The following is a 15471-nucleotide window of genomic DNA, read 5'->3' as shown; positions in this document are numbered from 1 at the left end:
TTCCATTCTATTTCAGACTAAAGTACCAAAGTCTTTGCACATGAGATGGTATCAAAGGGAGCCTGCTCAGAGCAAGTATTCAAGCCAGGGCATTCCTCTCTGTGCCCCTTTTTTTAAAACCCTACACTGCATAGGCAGCCTCAGTCTTTTAATACCAAGATTTCCTTGTCTGACCTTAAATATTCTTATCCTCATATCCCATCTCTCAAGAGCAGATGCTTTGCCCTCAAGTTGTAGTTGTTTCCTGGCCTTTGGGTCCTGAGGTTAGAAATTAATAATTTGATTCTTCATCAACAACACCATCTCTCCATTTGCCAGCAAAGTGGTACCAGGAATGGGCAGAGCTCTGACTTCTGTAGGGGCACATGGCCGCAAGATTCACAGCGTGTGACGGGGTAACTCCCTTGCTTGTGCAGAGACTTGTTCTTCCTTGTCCTTGAGATGCTCACACCTGACATGATTATGTACTTCTCTATTTCAGCTTTGCACTGTTGAAATAACTGTGGCCTGTTGAGGCTGTCTTGCCATTCTTCAGAGAGTAAAACACTTCATGCAACATGGCTGAAGAATGTATTTCAGGGGTTATTTAGAAGAAATTTACTTTGGGTCTCTTATATTTGGAAAAGACATGCAGTACATCCTGTGTATAATGAAATAGTGTTTTGGCAAGTTCGTTAGTCGTAGCAGGCACGAGAAAGTTACTCATGGCTAATGCATGTGACTTCATTTATTGTGTGCATCTCTTAAAACTAGTGATATCGGGCACCACACACTCCTAGCTGCTACCTATACAAGCAGGAACAAAAAGCATGTGAGAAAGGACTTGCAGTCCAGCTAACCTAACACAGGCTTTTCCTTTCAGTTACTTTTATTACCCAGAACAGGAATTCAGCTGTAAGGTATGTGCGGGAAATTCCCAAAGCCTTTTCACTGTTGTTTGTTTGGGTATCAAAGGTATTCTAGCTGTGGTTTAGAAATATATTATTTCCTCTTGCATGAAAAAACAGCTGAATCATGCTGCAACTTGAACAGATAATTTCTTCCTCCTTCAACTGGTTAGAGAGCAGTCCTGTTAATGATGGAACAAAGATAGCCAGAGGCTGATGATTTAAACAACCTTACTGCTTGCTGCAAGCTGCATCATTTAGCTCTGCCTGTTGCAAACTGACTGAGCTGGTTCCCCTTACTGGTATAATTGGTTTGGTGTAACTGGACAAACCAGGCTTGTTCCAATGCTTGCTTCCTCATGTAGTAAGATCTATGTCAATAGACAAATTGAACCTAAAGATCTATCTGCAATAGACATATTCTTGCTAAATAATACTTTTCAGCTGAGTTATTCCATTCTGTGTGGGAACATCTGCACACATTACTGTAGACATTGGGCTTTAATATTAACACCTTGCTTTAATCTGCATTAATATTCTAGTGAAGATGAGCGTGAAGGAACCCTGTTGCCTCAAAGCTCTTCTTGAAGAGTGAACACAGTTAAAGATAACTGTCCTCCAAAGCACTGAAGAAACCAGGAAAGTTTGGGAGCCATTACAGGGATCCAGCTGTGCAATGGAAGCATGCCATCACTCCAGCTGGCTCAGAGAGCAGGAAGAGCAAGGTACTTTGACATTACCTGTAGAGCCTGACAGTCTGGGGTTGTTCTGGATGCTGCTACAGATCTAATGCCTCCTGGATGATCCTGGAGGCCTGTCTTTGAGCTCCAGTCTGTGCAGCTCTAAGTCCCATTTCCAACAGCTTTTCTGTCCTCCAGCCCTGGCTGTGGAGCATGACTTATGGGGGAACATAGAGCAGGATCTGTCAAGAGCTTGTAGGGCCTCTGCAGAGTCATCCTTGACCAACCCAGTAATATTAGCGTGAAGCTCTTTACACTGTTCTGCATCTTTTTTCTTGTCAAGAGTCTGAAAGTGGAATTTGCTTTAACTGGGGCTGATGGGAACAGGAGCCGAGTCCTTCACAGGAATAGGCCCTACACTGGTCCGTTGCACACAAACAAAATGATGGAGGAATGTACGTAAGTGCAGGCAAGTGTTGCCCCTGTTTTCCAGCAAAGCTCTGTTAGCTCTCACAGAACAGTTCTCTGCCTAATTCCCACATGATGTGTGACCCAACATCATCCCAAGGCCAGTGTCCACTGCTTTCTGCAGCCTCTCCTCCATTGGTAAAGACCGTTATGCCTTGATCACGATCATATTCTCCAAGGGAAGCAGTAGGAAGCTGTGAGCAGGTCCTTGCTGTCGCCTTTGGGATACAGCAATGATCGTGGCAATCACTGATACTCGCTCGCTGCCTGTGTAGCTCTCCTGGAAAGCCAGCAAGGCTCCTCTAGATTTACCCTCACACTGATGATCTCCAGACTGCATGTTTGCATTGACACCTCACTCATAAAAAACACTTAGGAGGAGTTCCATGTGAGTGTGAGCAGAGAGGCTGGATTCAATAGATGTGGAGTGACGCATGGACAGAAGTCACCTTTAAGGGAATGGCACTGAATCTGCCCGGGGTTTGCCCAGCACAGGACAGTGGTGCCAGGCATTCATAGCTGTGACAGGGACAAGCAGCAGGACCATGGCCAGTGTTAGGAGAAATAACTGGTCCCCAAGGAGCTCCTGGGCTTGCAAAGTACTTGTTTGCTCCAGCAAGATGGATTCTTTACAAAACCTTAACTTTAACTGGTGTAATTTCCTCACTGGCAGTAGCAAAAAGGCAGTAATAGTAATAAACCCTCAGTGTTATTTTTCAAGTGTCCTTTTTAACAAGGGTTAATCAACAGTAAAATTAACAGGCCCCTGGAGGGAGCTACCAGCAGTCCATGCTGACACACAGACTGAAATTTATTGCAGCAAGGAACTCGTTTGCATTTCCTCCTGCGTGCAGAAGGGAACACTAACAGAAGATGTTTGTAGGGAAAGGGGGTGGAGAGCGGGGAGGAACGCAGGCCAGTGGAGTTGGTTTGGTTATAAAGAGCTAGGGAGGAAAGAGAGGCGGCATTTCAGCCCGCATCTGGGTCTCCAGCGGACTCTGCGATGGCAGATAGAAAAGCTGAGTCACTGCATTCCTCCATAGGGCTCTTGGGCATTTCCGCAGGTAGGGATCGAGTCTTGGCACGGGAGGATGGGGTTGGGACTAGCTTTCATGGACAACCCCCTTTTCGAAGGGGGCTAAAGAGTCTGTTTATTCTGAATCTTCTCTGCCTGGGTAAAGCTTTTAGATCCAGAGATCCCTGTGCCTATTTCAGTGGCCAAGAAAATATTTGTCTTGGCTTTAAAGTGCTGGCCTGAACTTTTGTACTTGATCCATCCTGGGTGGGAAGCAAATCAAAACTTTTTGGTAGTCATTTTCATAACTGATCTTTATTTGGATGCACTTTCCTCTCTTTTCCTTTTCTAGCTCTTTTCACTGCAGCTCTGTTTTCTGTGTTCACTCCCTTTCATTTGCTCCTTCTTTGCATTTCATCTTTCTGAGTGCTGCCCCTTCTCATTTTTAGGCCAGTTTTCTGTAGGCACAAGACTTATGCAGTCATCTGTAGAGTGTGCGTGCATTTGTCTGCCTTTTGTGTAATTGGAATCGGAGAGCTGATTCTTACCTTTATCTGACAACGGGGGAGCACTTTCAAACATGATTAAGTTCAAGTTTCTTAAAAGTAGGCACCCAGAAAGAGGTGAGACCTTGGACACAAACCAAGTTACAACACCACCACCCCCCCCCAGCTCCTTAGATTTCATTATTTGCAGATCTTGTACTGTTATTTTTTCTCTATTCCCTGCTCTTGCCACTCTGGTTCTCTCCTGGTTTGGGGGGCAAAGTTTACAAGCTCTTTCTTCTTTTCTACCTCCCTTGTCACACACAGGATCACTCTTGCTGGCAGTGCATTTCTACAGTGTACCCAGAGCAGTCCCCCTGATCCCCAGCACAGCTCTAGGAGTCCTTCTGCTGATTTTATCGTCTCTTTTGGCATATGCAGGTAAGACTCGGAGGGTGGCCAGCTTCAAGTCTTCCCCCTTCTATAACTTTGCATGTATTTGGTCTGCTTTGCCAACAGGTTTATACAAACCGTGGCAGCCTTGCCAGACCACTGATTCATTCTCCTAGAGGAGTGTGTCAGCACAGCAAATTTTTCCTATATAGGCAACCAAAGGAATCAATGTTAGTTTTGAACAAATGCTTTACCAGGATGTCTGAGAGTTTTAATAGACTGAATACGTGATTTCTCTAAAAAAAGGTTCCCAGGCTTTCTGAGAGTACTTTAGGCATCCATGGATTGAAATGGCATGTTGATGTGTAAATGCCGAGATCTACTTATCTGAGAGAAAAAAACCACTGTCTATAAAAAAGTCCACACTTTTTAGAATGAATGTTGAGTTATTTCTCCTTTTTAAGTCAGAGCGATGAGGAAATGAACATCCAAGATTTGATGCTGGTATTTTTTCCTCTACAAAGCAGACAGACAGCTTGGGAGAGACACTACATATTTTAACCAATAAAACATAGGTCCACCTCTTCTCTCAGTCAGCAGTGACACAAAGCATTAGTAGAAGGCACTTAGAAGCAGCTGTATGGATGGGACCATATGGAATGGACCACTGGGCAGATGATGTTTCACAGTTGGTGGGAATCAACAGACCCTTACCAAAGGCAGGAATTTCTGTGCTCCCTTGTTCCAAGAGATGCATACTTGTGTGATTACAGTCCTTTGTATCTTGGGGACTCAATCCGCAGAGCTCTTGCTTCCCTTCCCAACTTGAGTCTGGCTCACAAGGCTGTATCAGTTTGAGGAAGAAATGAAGCATAGGTCCATTACAAAGCTCCAGCTTGGAAGGAAGCTTTCAGTTCTATCTGTGCTGATCAGTATCCTCACACCGTGAGGTGAGAAAGCATAGCAGTAAAAATAAGGTGCTTTATGGTATTATTTGGGGGTAGTAGGTGGATTCCATTCAACGTGAAGTGTTTTAAATCAAGGTCTTTGCCATTTTGGGGATCAAGATGCTGAACAGGATAGTTCTTGAGAAGGAATGAGTTTTGCAATTCTTATGCTTCTGTCTTCTGAGAAGGCCCAATTATTTATGGGGATCCAGCAGGTTGTATGACACTTGTGGTTCAAACATTGGACCTGACAGCTTACAGCAGGAACCAGACAAACCACCAGGCAACCCAAAAGAAAGAGGTGTCAGGACTTGATTTGCATTAATATATTATGGTCTTGTTATTGAGTCTTGTAGGCATCATGAGGAAGATAAGACAATGGCTTGATGAACGTCGACTTCATTAGGGCAAACTGCATGCCCGGCCTGGCACAGTACTTAGTTGAAGGCTCTCAAGTACCTCGAGCTCTCCTCAGGCATTCTGATGAACACAAAGTGTTGTGCTAATGGAGTCTTTACGGTCACGTCTACACAGTGTAATGGGGCATGGTGCAGACCTACCCAAACTTATGATAGCTCTGTCTAGCATCATGCAGGACCAGTGCAGCTCCATGCTAGCACAGTGGTCATGCTTCCGACACACCATGTGCCTATAGCACAGCTGCCTGTCCTAACTACTGCTTTCCAAAACCTACTGTCCCGAAATCACAGTTCTGTCTCCATTGTCATTGTTTCACAGGAATTCGGAGAAGCCTAAGAAATGCCTCCCTGTTCTTGTCTCTCTGCCTGACCATCTCAGTGTTCTGGTGCGGCTATGGAGTGGTCTTCATCCTGGGAGGCCAAGGAGTTTTGAACGACACTGGTGATTTCCACAATGCCTTGGTGCCTGGCCTGGTCACGTTTACTTTGGCACTACTCATTATTGCAGTGGTGGGCTTCCTTTGCAGAGAGGTCATCCTAGCTATGATTGCTTCTGCTGTCTCACTTGCCAGTGCTCATGAAGTTGCCATGCGTTACAGCACAGCTTTCGGTTCCTCTGCCGTGGCTTGCAATTACATGATTGTCTGCTTGGTTGGTGGTTATTTTGCTCTGGGAAGGATTCTCTATTTCCTAACCAAAGAGAAAATTGCTCTCCCTGGCACAGATCTGGCCAAGAAGAAGACCCACGAACAGATCCAATCCACCAGTGGCAGCATGAATCCTTTTGCAGTCACTGGTCTTATCCTGAACATGCTGTCTGCCAGTGTCTTTGGCTGTAGGCTCCTGGGCGTTACTGGCAAACTATTTATCGGTCAAGTGCCCTGGCTGTGGGCAGCTGGGATCTACCAGATTGGCATCTGCATTTTATCATACCGTGCAATGGATGTACTAATGGCTACATTCTTTGGTTTCACTTCCATCCTGAAATTTGCTGGAGGCTATTGCCTTCTGTACCCAATCTGGCAACTGGAGGAGCCATCTTTCCCTACTCCATTCCTGGTGGTTTTCTCAATTCTCTTTGTTGTTTTAGCTCTTTTTCTCACTCTTAAGAGCCCAGTGGATGGCCTGTATTTGCTGTTTTATGTGGCCTACTGCATTGCATTAGCTTGCCGTCCCAAGGGATTTTTTGAAGGTGGACCCCAAGGCGTGGATGTGGCCATCTTTGTGGCCTCAGCCTTGATGACTCTAATTCACCTGTACAATGTGAAAGCAAGTGCCAAGATCCCAACAGGGAAGGGTGCTGTGAAGGCTCTACTTGCTCGCAGCAGTTTTCTGAAGCTTCGTGAAGGGGCAGACCTTCACGCTCCCTACCTAGGGTATTCCAAGTACGCAGATGCAGAAGTACTTGGCTATGCATGCAGTGTCCTCGCTTCTTTTGCTATAACAATGACAGGGGACCCACAGGCTCCACTTGCTACTGTTGTAATTCCATGGGTAGTGGTAGCTGGTGGGATCCTTAAGCTTCTAGGCGGCTCAGTGGCCTTTGCCCGGGGTAAAACCCTGGAGAGCAGTGCCTTCATTCTCTATGCTGTCATGTGGATCATCTGGGGCTTGACAAGATATGGTGGCCTCTATGGCACTACCAGAAGCTTCCACGCAGCGGTAGGCATCATTGCTTTCATGCTCTTCAATGGCTTCATTGTCTTCTGCACGCTCTTCTTAAACATCGCCTGGTTCTTTTACTCCCTCGCTTTCTTGCTCATTGCTGTCAGCTTCTTGCTGGATGCCATCCATGCTCTTCCAGCAGGCTATGACATTGCTGCCACTCTCATCTTCGGTCTGGTCAGCTTTTACTGCTTCCTGTCTGCCCTTTTCAACAGCATCTTTGAGGGTTCCTGCTTACCAATGGGTAGACCCATTGTGCAGCTTAGTGGTGTGGGGGGAGGAATGACCAAGTGCCTTCACCTGCCTGCCAGGAAAGCTTCCTCAGTCAAGAGAATTGCAGGTAAGGGAAATACATAGCGTATAATGTGGGGGTGGAGGGTAAATTCTGGGAGGTTTTGTAGAAGAACACTATTAAAAGGACATTGTTCCAATCCAGATGTGAAAACCATGATAATCTGATGACATTTTGACAAAGTGGGCCAAGTTACAAGAGTCATTAGAAGCTAAATACACTATGGAGGAAATAGGACCGATTCCTTGATAGGAGCTGGGTTTAGCAGTGAATTTGCTGCTGTCTCTCCTGTATCATATCCATCCGCTCATCCGATCTCAGATCCATGAATCCTCCAGGCTGGGGCTACCGCTGAAAGCTTTGTACAGAGAAAGCGGGGCAAATGCATGGTGCTTGCTCTCTCCACAGGGCTGAATGACTTCTGGCCCTGATGAACGTGGCCCAGAACTCCCCCAAATGCCAGATCTCCTCTTGGATGAATGCTAGAAAATGCACTGTCAGAGGAAATGCTTTGTTAGTTGGGAAAAGGAGATGAGAGCACTGAATTGGCTGTTTTGTCTGTGACAGCTCTTCCGTGAATTACAGCCCCTCACTTCTAGTCACTCAAGGGGTTCTGCCCTGTTCACATGCCAACAGATATCCTGAAGAATGGAGGGACTTGCGGCATCCCCACAGATACTGTGTATGTGCTTGTGGCAGCCTGTAATCGGCCTGATGCTGTGGAGAAAGCTCACCAGTAAGTATTTCTTTTGCTGCCCCAGTGAAGGCTTCCTTGGCTAGTCTAACGAAGCATCTAGGACTTACAGCTGCTATTGAGTACTGGCTACAGCAACCATCGAGAGCAATGAGACACATAGCTTAGCCTTCATGGGAACAGCAAAGTGATGAGCCTGGGGGAGAAGATCTGAATGAGGAAAGGAGACGGTTGAGCTGTAATTGTCTTCCAGGATTTTGAAGACTCCTGGCAGGTGATGCAGCCAGGTAACTTGGATATCACAAGGAAACCCAAAGAAGTGGCAAACGGGACAGGGGATTATTGTACATATTTGGAGGTACATATTGTCACAACCAAAACACTTCTCATGTTTAACAAATGCCTCTAGCTGTGCTTTTGTAAGCAGCCGGGACCCCTCATATTGGTGGGGTTTCCTCAGAACTTGGGCAACTGGGACTTCTACCCATCACTACGCAAGAAGCTAAAACCTTGGTCTGGAGTAGACATTCCTGATTGGGAATAGTCATTAATGTCCCTTCCTGTCAGGTCATTTGTTGAACAGTCCTACTTTTACTGCAGACTGGTGACCTGGGGCAGAACCTACACACCTTGTCTTAACTCTAGGCCTCGCCAACACAATTTCCTTTTCAGCTTGAAAATAAATCCCCATCTTACTTCCAGGCTCATTTTTCTTGCCTCCTTTCCAGCTCCAAGCGCCAGGCTCAGGATCGCCCCATGTCACTCTGGATTTCTAGCCTAAAGCAACTGGAACCTGCAAAGCATTTGTTCACTCCCCTCCTCTGGGACTTCATGGAGGCTGCCTGGCCATCTCCTATTAGCTTGGTGGTTCCCAGAGGTGAGGAAATGCTCTTACTTCAAAGCTCTCTGGAGAGCTTTGGCTTTGAAACTCCAACTTTAAGTCACGTGTTCCTGCAACACCACCCGTTCCGTGGCGATATTTCTGGTAAGATCATTGTGTTCGGGCTGATGTACATCCATAAGTGCCGTGTGACTCCTCCTTGTGCAGGTGAATGGGTGGACTTTCTGGGAATGAAGGACTCTGCTAAATACGTCGGTACCCCTCAGAGCATTGCCATCCGCATTCCTGACTGCTCTGTCACCACGCACCTCATCGACTTGGTGAGTGGCCAGAGCACCCTCGTCCCACCAGCACTGGTGACCGTGCCTTGCCATTCCACTGTCCAGGGAGCGGGCTTGGTGTCCATCACTAGCACCCAGGTCCTCTGGCCTGCTGGAGGGGAGAAGGATAGTGAGAGGTTGGAGCACTCTGTCAGCCCTCTTGGCATGTCACCTCTCCTCTCTATTTCTTTTTTCTTTCCTCAATGAAGTGAGGATCCTAGCATGTTCAGACAGGTTTGGGGAGTGAAAAGTGCTAAAATGAGTAACTCCTGGAAGAAAAATATCATTAAGAAAGGGTGGGCTATGCAGGCAGCTGGTAGCTGATTTTATTGCAGAAAAGAGGGTAAAAAGAATAACAACCAGGTCAGAAAGCCAGAAAAGATGCAATTAACAGACACGTCGTCTGATTTCCTACATAGAACGCTTTTGTTGCAAGCATGGGCTTATCTGAAGCCAGAATAACTTCAGAAGGTCCAGAATGTGGCCAGAGGAACTGTGATACCCTGCACGTTCCGCTCATTTCTAGGACAGATATTCTAGGTCTTTGGCATTTGCTGTTGCTGGAAAACAAAATGTTCTTTCCTGATGAACACCAGTAAACCCAATTCAGCAGGGTGTTAGTCACTTGTACACAGATTTGGTGGGATTTTAGTTGCCTCCAAAGTAGGTGTCTCTACCTGGGTGAGTCACGCTGTGTTCTGTTTAGAGTCACAGAGAATCACAAGTGAACTTCAGAGTTCAAGTGATCTTTTTTTATACAGCAAAACCTGCTCAGAGCTTTTATTCCCATTTTTCTATCACCAGGTTGGCCCCATTGTGGTCACGTCGGCTAACCCAACAGGAGAGGCAGACACAACACACCACAACCAAGTGTATGCCAAGCTGGGGGATAAGGTAATCAGGGCTCTCTGTCTTTTCATTACAGCTGGTCCCAAAAGATGTGGGGATGGAAGAACGCAACCACTTTGTCTCCAGTAGGCAAATCAATACATGATATCAAGAATCTGGGAAAGCAGCTCATTAAAAAAATCCAAAAAGTGTCATTAAATGGACACTCCTCATGCTGGTGTCATAGTGAAAGAACAATGTAAAATACAGAACTTGATGGGAAACCAAAATTCTTCTGATTTATACAGTATAGTCATTGCTCAATGAGTTAGTTCACCTTCCAACGCAATGATATGAGCAACAAAAAAATGCTTCTTCACTTACAGGCAATAAAACCACTGATACCCAAATGCGCCAGGGCTCCAGCTACCACTGAGCTGTCAGAACACAGGGAATTTCCATCTAAAGCTGAAGTTGGTCTAAAACTGGTGCCAAAGCTCCAAAATATTTCTGGCTTTTAGAGCTTCCATAAGTTCTAGAAGTACAATGGTCATGGCCATTCAAATGGCCGTCTTTTATTTTACTGCTAAATCCTGAGCATACTACATTTTGTATATTCGTGGCAGCTTATGTGAGGGCAATTTTAAACAAAAGGTGGTACAAATCTTCCACCTCTAACTCCTCAAAAATCTGGTTTTCTACACATTTGCTTTGTGGATGGGATTTCTTCAAAGCTCCTCAGCTGATGTAAACCTGTCTTTGCTGTACTGCTGACCTGCAGCCCATACAGCTCTCTCTCTTTGCGTTTATTGAATTCATTCATTCCAAAGTCAGCCCTTAGTGTCAATACAGTGGGGTAGCAAGGAGCAGAGTTGTCTTTGATAATAATTACTGGCTGTTGAGAGGGGGAAACTGCCCTCTCTTTTCCCAAGTGCCTGAGGGGAACTTGGTGTGAACTGTTGCTCTTCAGGTGGATGCAGTTCTGTGTGATGGGCCTTCTCCAGAGAACATTGCTTCCACCGTTGTGGACTGCACCAAAATTGACAGTGGAAACATAGGATTCTTCAGAGTTGGTATCATCCCCAAGTCTCAGGTAAAATTAATCTTGATTTTATTTCTGCTCCCTTTCTCCATCTCCATTAAGTGGGTTTCAGACTGGGGGTTTCCTAGTTCCATAAGGAGGTGAAGAAATCTGTGATAGCACAAGGAGTTATCATAGGGTGGTGTGAAAGAGCAGAAAAACAGAGCTCCATGTTGCCTTTGTCCTGATCCTGCCTCCGGACCATCGTTGCACCTCTCTGTGCTAAGCACATTGCTGGGGAATGTGCGAGGTGAGACTGATTCCTTCGCGGAAAGAGCTCGGAGATCCAAGGTCATGGACCTCCATGGGGCAGGCTCTCCATTTACCCCTGTCCCAGAGACCTCTGACCAGATGGAATTGCTTAGTGTAATCCCAAGGCTGAGCCCAGACACATTGCTCGAAAGAGAATAGGGCATTATTTCAATAGCTGGAGAAGAAATTAGTACTTTCCTCTAATTAGTAACCCACTCAGAGCTGTGTTTACTAATTCCAGGTGCTGCAGATACTGGAGCAGGTGCAGAAGAAACACATGTTGGTTCCGAACAGTGGCACTTGCACCACAAAAGGCCAGGAAGAACACATGAATCACAGCCACGCTGTGCGCAACGGGGTGGGCACGGCTGCCTCGGAAGAGACGGTGCCGGTGCCGTCCCCCACTGATGGCTGTGAGAATCACACTCGCCTCTGACTCCCCCGAAGGTCAAGCAGTTACGTGCTCATTAGGAAATTGTTTGCTGGAAAATGACATATAGGTCAAATTGGGGAGTGGGAGAGGTTTCCTAGCTGCAGGGGTGACTTATTCATCTTTCTATGGATACTGCTAAAATACCCCAGTGCAGAGCTGACTTGCAAACCACAGACACCCAGAAGTAAAATTTTCACTTACAGAGACTGCCAGCTTTCACTGAAGATCAGACGAGACCAAAGAAAGTGTTATATTGGTGACAGACTGGCCCCAGAGTAACAGGGCTTTATTCCTTTCACTGGGAGTTAATACCTTTGGGTGGGGGCACAGAGTAATGTGAAGTGTTTTATAATTACGTGTTGGGGGAAAAACACCGCATGAAACTTGAAGTGGGAGAGGAAGAAGGGAAGATGTATTCAGGTACTGTGCTGGTGGATATAGTGGACTTTCTAAAATAGGTGAGGCAAAGCACGACCTCGGGAGCTGGGGCTATCTTCTGATATGTCTTCTCAAAATGGCTGTCGCAGAACCCACCACTAAAAAGAAATGCCATTACCTGAGATGCCCTTTTCTGTATTTCACAGCCAGTGTGAGGGTGGAATTACTGTTTTGATGACTCCAGTAATATCTCCTTAGAAGTGCTGGAGCATTACAGGAGACTGTCCCTTCCCATGTTATCTTAGGCAGAGTATGAATTTCAGGAGAATCATCTGCACCACATTTGAGGATGCTAGAAGCTGGTCTCTTCCCTTATAGCATAGCTGTACACATCTCGGTACGCTTCCTCCAGAGTGCAGATTTAGTACAGAGCAGTAGCTGCTGACCGGGAGGAGGAGAAAAGAAGTTTCAAACCAACGTGAGGAGTTTTCCTTGGCAAAAACTGCATGGCTGTGCAGTTAGTGGCTTGTTTAGCCTCTGAAAACTGTTGATCTTATTCTTACCTGACTCAGGTGCAAGGTGCTGATTAAACTCCAGCTGAAACCAATGAATTAATTCATTGATTTCACCTGAAGTTCTGCTGGAACTTAAGCATAAATGCTGTGCAGTCAGAGGAGCTCAACCTCTATGAACTATGGCAAAATCAGGTCTTCTCAGCTTGTTCTTACAGAACTGGCTCTCTTCCTGCAGAGAAAGATAATGCCAGATAATTAAGTTTGTTAAATAATTTTGCTGGTCTACTTACTGTATCTCTTTGGAGTTTATTAAAACTGATTTTTAGAAAGCAATAAAATATTTTCAATAAACAGTCATATGTCACACAGGACTGTGCTATCATCTGTGGCAAATACCTGGGGAAAAAACCTCGCGGGTCAAAGGGTTATAGATTTCAGCATGTCGGCATTCCTGGCCACGTGCGAAGGGTCTTATGAGGGAATCAAATTGCATCACTTTCCAGGGTGGGGAGTGGGAGGAAAAGAGAAGATAACTCTTAACATCAACCCCCTGGCGCCAGCTCCCTTGCTGAGGAGTGCTAATGAGCTCATAAACACCAGGGCTGGATTTTGCCCCTTCCCTTAACTCAGTAAACCCCTCTCCCCTAAACACTGAAATCTGAGGAAGTGTGGTAAAAAACATTAATCTGGAGAGGTGCTGAAGCATCGCGAAGCCTTTTGCTGTGGGAAAACAGCCCTGGCTTAAATATACCAGGGATGCTGCTGCCCTGTGCTGCAAATAATGATACATTTTCGTGTGTCTCAAGTTAAAAGTGGTTTAAAAAGCTGGATTCTTCACGAGAATCTTCACCATGGTGCTTGTTTCTTACAGGAATTCTTACAGGTCACAGTATCAGGACACTGGGAGAACGTGTGGGAGAACCGTTTCTCACTTTGCTGAGCGAGGTGCAAGACAGGGAGATATTTCATTTAAGTTCAGTCCTTATTTTACCCCACCCACAGCTCCCCTGTGTACAAGCAAACTGGGAAAAAATAGGTTAGGGAGGAGGAGACTTAAATGGGATGTTTCAGTTAAATCAAGGCAAAAAAATTTCTAATATTTCCGGAGTTTTTGCAGCATTCAAGGTGAAGCAAAACATTTTTAAAGAGAAGTGGAGGGAGAAAAAAAGCTGCTGTTTTAAGTGGCAAATCCAAACCACTTCAGTCAGAAAATGTTGAGATAAACTTTTGAACATTTCAGTATATTTGCTGAAAAATCACAGATCAAATCCATTTTGAGGTATTGACAAGAATTTATCAAATATTTTCCTCCCTCTAAAAATGTAGGTTTCGGTCAAAAAAGGTTGCCCAGGCCTCCTCCGAGGAGACCCTCATCGAGCCCTCCTGGTGCCGTTCCTCTCCTGTCCTGGGTAATGGGAAGGAATTGCTCCATCGCAGTGTACCAGGTGAGGGGGACAGAAGGGACTTGGGGTCCTCAGACCTCCGCCACAGGAGGAGTTTGAAGTGACAGAGGAAAAGCAGAGACTTCTGAGAAAGGCCAATTTTGGTTGCATTGTCAACGACTCGGAGGCCTTTAGGCCTGAAAGGTCACCCTGGGAGACAAAATAATCTCATGAATGGGACTCTTTGTGAAATAGCCAACACTTTAATCCCACTGGGGTTGGAAACAACCCAGGAAGAAGGGCTGTCCCACCTTGATTTTGCCCTTTGTGGAGTCCAGACATCCGTGTCAATGGAAAGAAAAAAAAAAAAAAAGAATGGAAAATAAAGAAGTGTGTTTTCTAGTCGCAGGAAAAAAACAGCTCACCCTTCTGAGAATAGAGCTGTGCCATAGGAACAGGAACTGAGTCAACGACATCTTCGAGGATGCGTGTTGGTATAGTGGGTGGACCTGATACTGGAGTGGGCAGAGTGGTTCGGAGAGGAAGGGTGGCATCGCAACCACCTCTTGAGTGAAACCAGCCAAGCAGAAGCCTTGAGACATGGGCAGAGTCAGGAATGTCCCTTGACCCCCTCCAACTTAAAGAAACACCAGGAACCGAGAGCTCTGTAGGGACAGAGTGCTCTGCTCTTTGGCCCCTGCTCGTGAAATGTGAATGTCAAAGTCTGCCTATAGCTCGGGATGAGAGATGAGGTGGAGGAAAAGGCAGAAACAAAGTCCTGCTTAATTGGGTGATAATCAGTCACAGCAAACCCCTTTGATCTTGGCACTGTTGCGGTCACAGCATCTGAAAACACAACGCGCAGTGATTTTATGTCATACTCACCTTGCTGCATTCTTCCTGCTACTCCTCCCTATAAGATCAAGGGCCTAGGTTATTGCTACAAAATTACAAGATAATCTGGTTTGTCGCTTTTGGGGGAAATGCCGAGAACAACAAAGAAACAGCATATTTCAAAATCCTGGGTCAGATCTTCAGCTGCTCCACAAAACACGGCTTGGATTTACACACCTCATAGCTGAGTTGCGGTGCCCAGCCAAGAGCCGGACAACCTGTAATGGTCTAGAGCCGTCTGGGTGTCCCTGGTGTCCATGCCAGCTATAATACTGAATTTACGGAGCAGCTCTGAGCCGAGGTTCAGAATAAGTCAGAGCAGAGAGAGAGCTGGGTGACAGCAGCCGGGCACTTAACCAAATCAGAAAATAACTCTGTTAAAGTTGTCTTTTGCTGCATGTCTCCCTCATTGTAGTTCATGGTGCACCTGAAGTTGTCTGGTGTGGAACAGCAGTAGAGAATTTAGCTACCTAGTGAATAAAATTGATTGTGTAAAAAATCTTAGGGGAAAAAGCAGCGGTCTGGCAATTGAGCTTCTTGAGTCATAACAAGAATTAATGGGATTAACTTCCAGTTGTGACTCCATCATATTCTTCCCTTTT

The 15471-nt window shown here is 45.8% G+C and overlaps 1 protein-coding gene across 2 annotated transcripts; it reads left to right on the top strand.

Moving 5' to 3' along the window:
* Positions 1-2906: 2906 nt before the first annotated feature.
* On the top strand, positions 2907-12913 carry LOC115333910. 2 transcript variants are annotated; one of them, XM_029997489.1, is made up of 9 exons: positions 2907-3099; positions 3863-3976; positions 5614-7299; positions 7888-7987; positions 8674-8822; positions 8994-9106; positions 9911-10000; positions 10905-11027; positions 11509-12913. In XM_029997489.1, the coding sequence occupies exons 1-9, from the start codon at positions 3039-3041 to the stop codon at positions 11701-11703; spliced, it is 2631 nt and encodes an 876-aa protein (XP_029853349.1). In that variant the 5' UTR covers positions 2907-3038; the 3' UTR covers positions 11704-12913. The 2 variants fall into 2 exon arrangements, with proteins under 2 accessions (XP_029853349.1, XP_029853350.1); XM_029997490.1 differs by lacking the exon at positions 2907-3099 and adding an exon at positions 3576-3673.
* The last annotated feature ends 2558 nt before the right edge of the window (positions 12914-15471 follow it).

The sequence above is a fragment of the Aquila chrysaetos genome, chromosome 21, assembly GCF_900496995.4.
Source record: "Aquila chrysaetos chrysaetos chromosome 21, bAquChr1.4, whole genome shotgun sequence".
NCBI lineage: Eukaryota > Metazoa > Chordata > Aves > Accipitriformes > Accipitridae > Aquila > Aquila chrysaetos.
The sequence above is the reverse complement of the archived record's forward strand: the minus strand, read 5'-3'. Positions and strand labels throughout refer to the sequence as shown.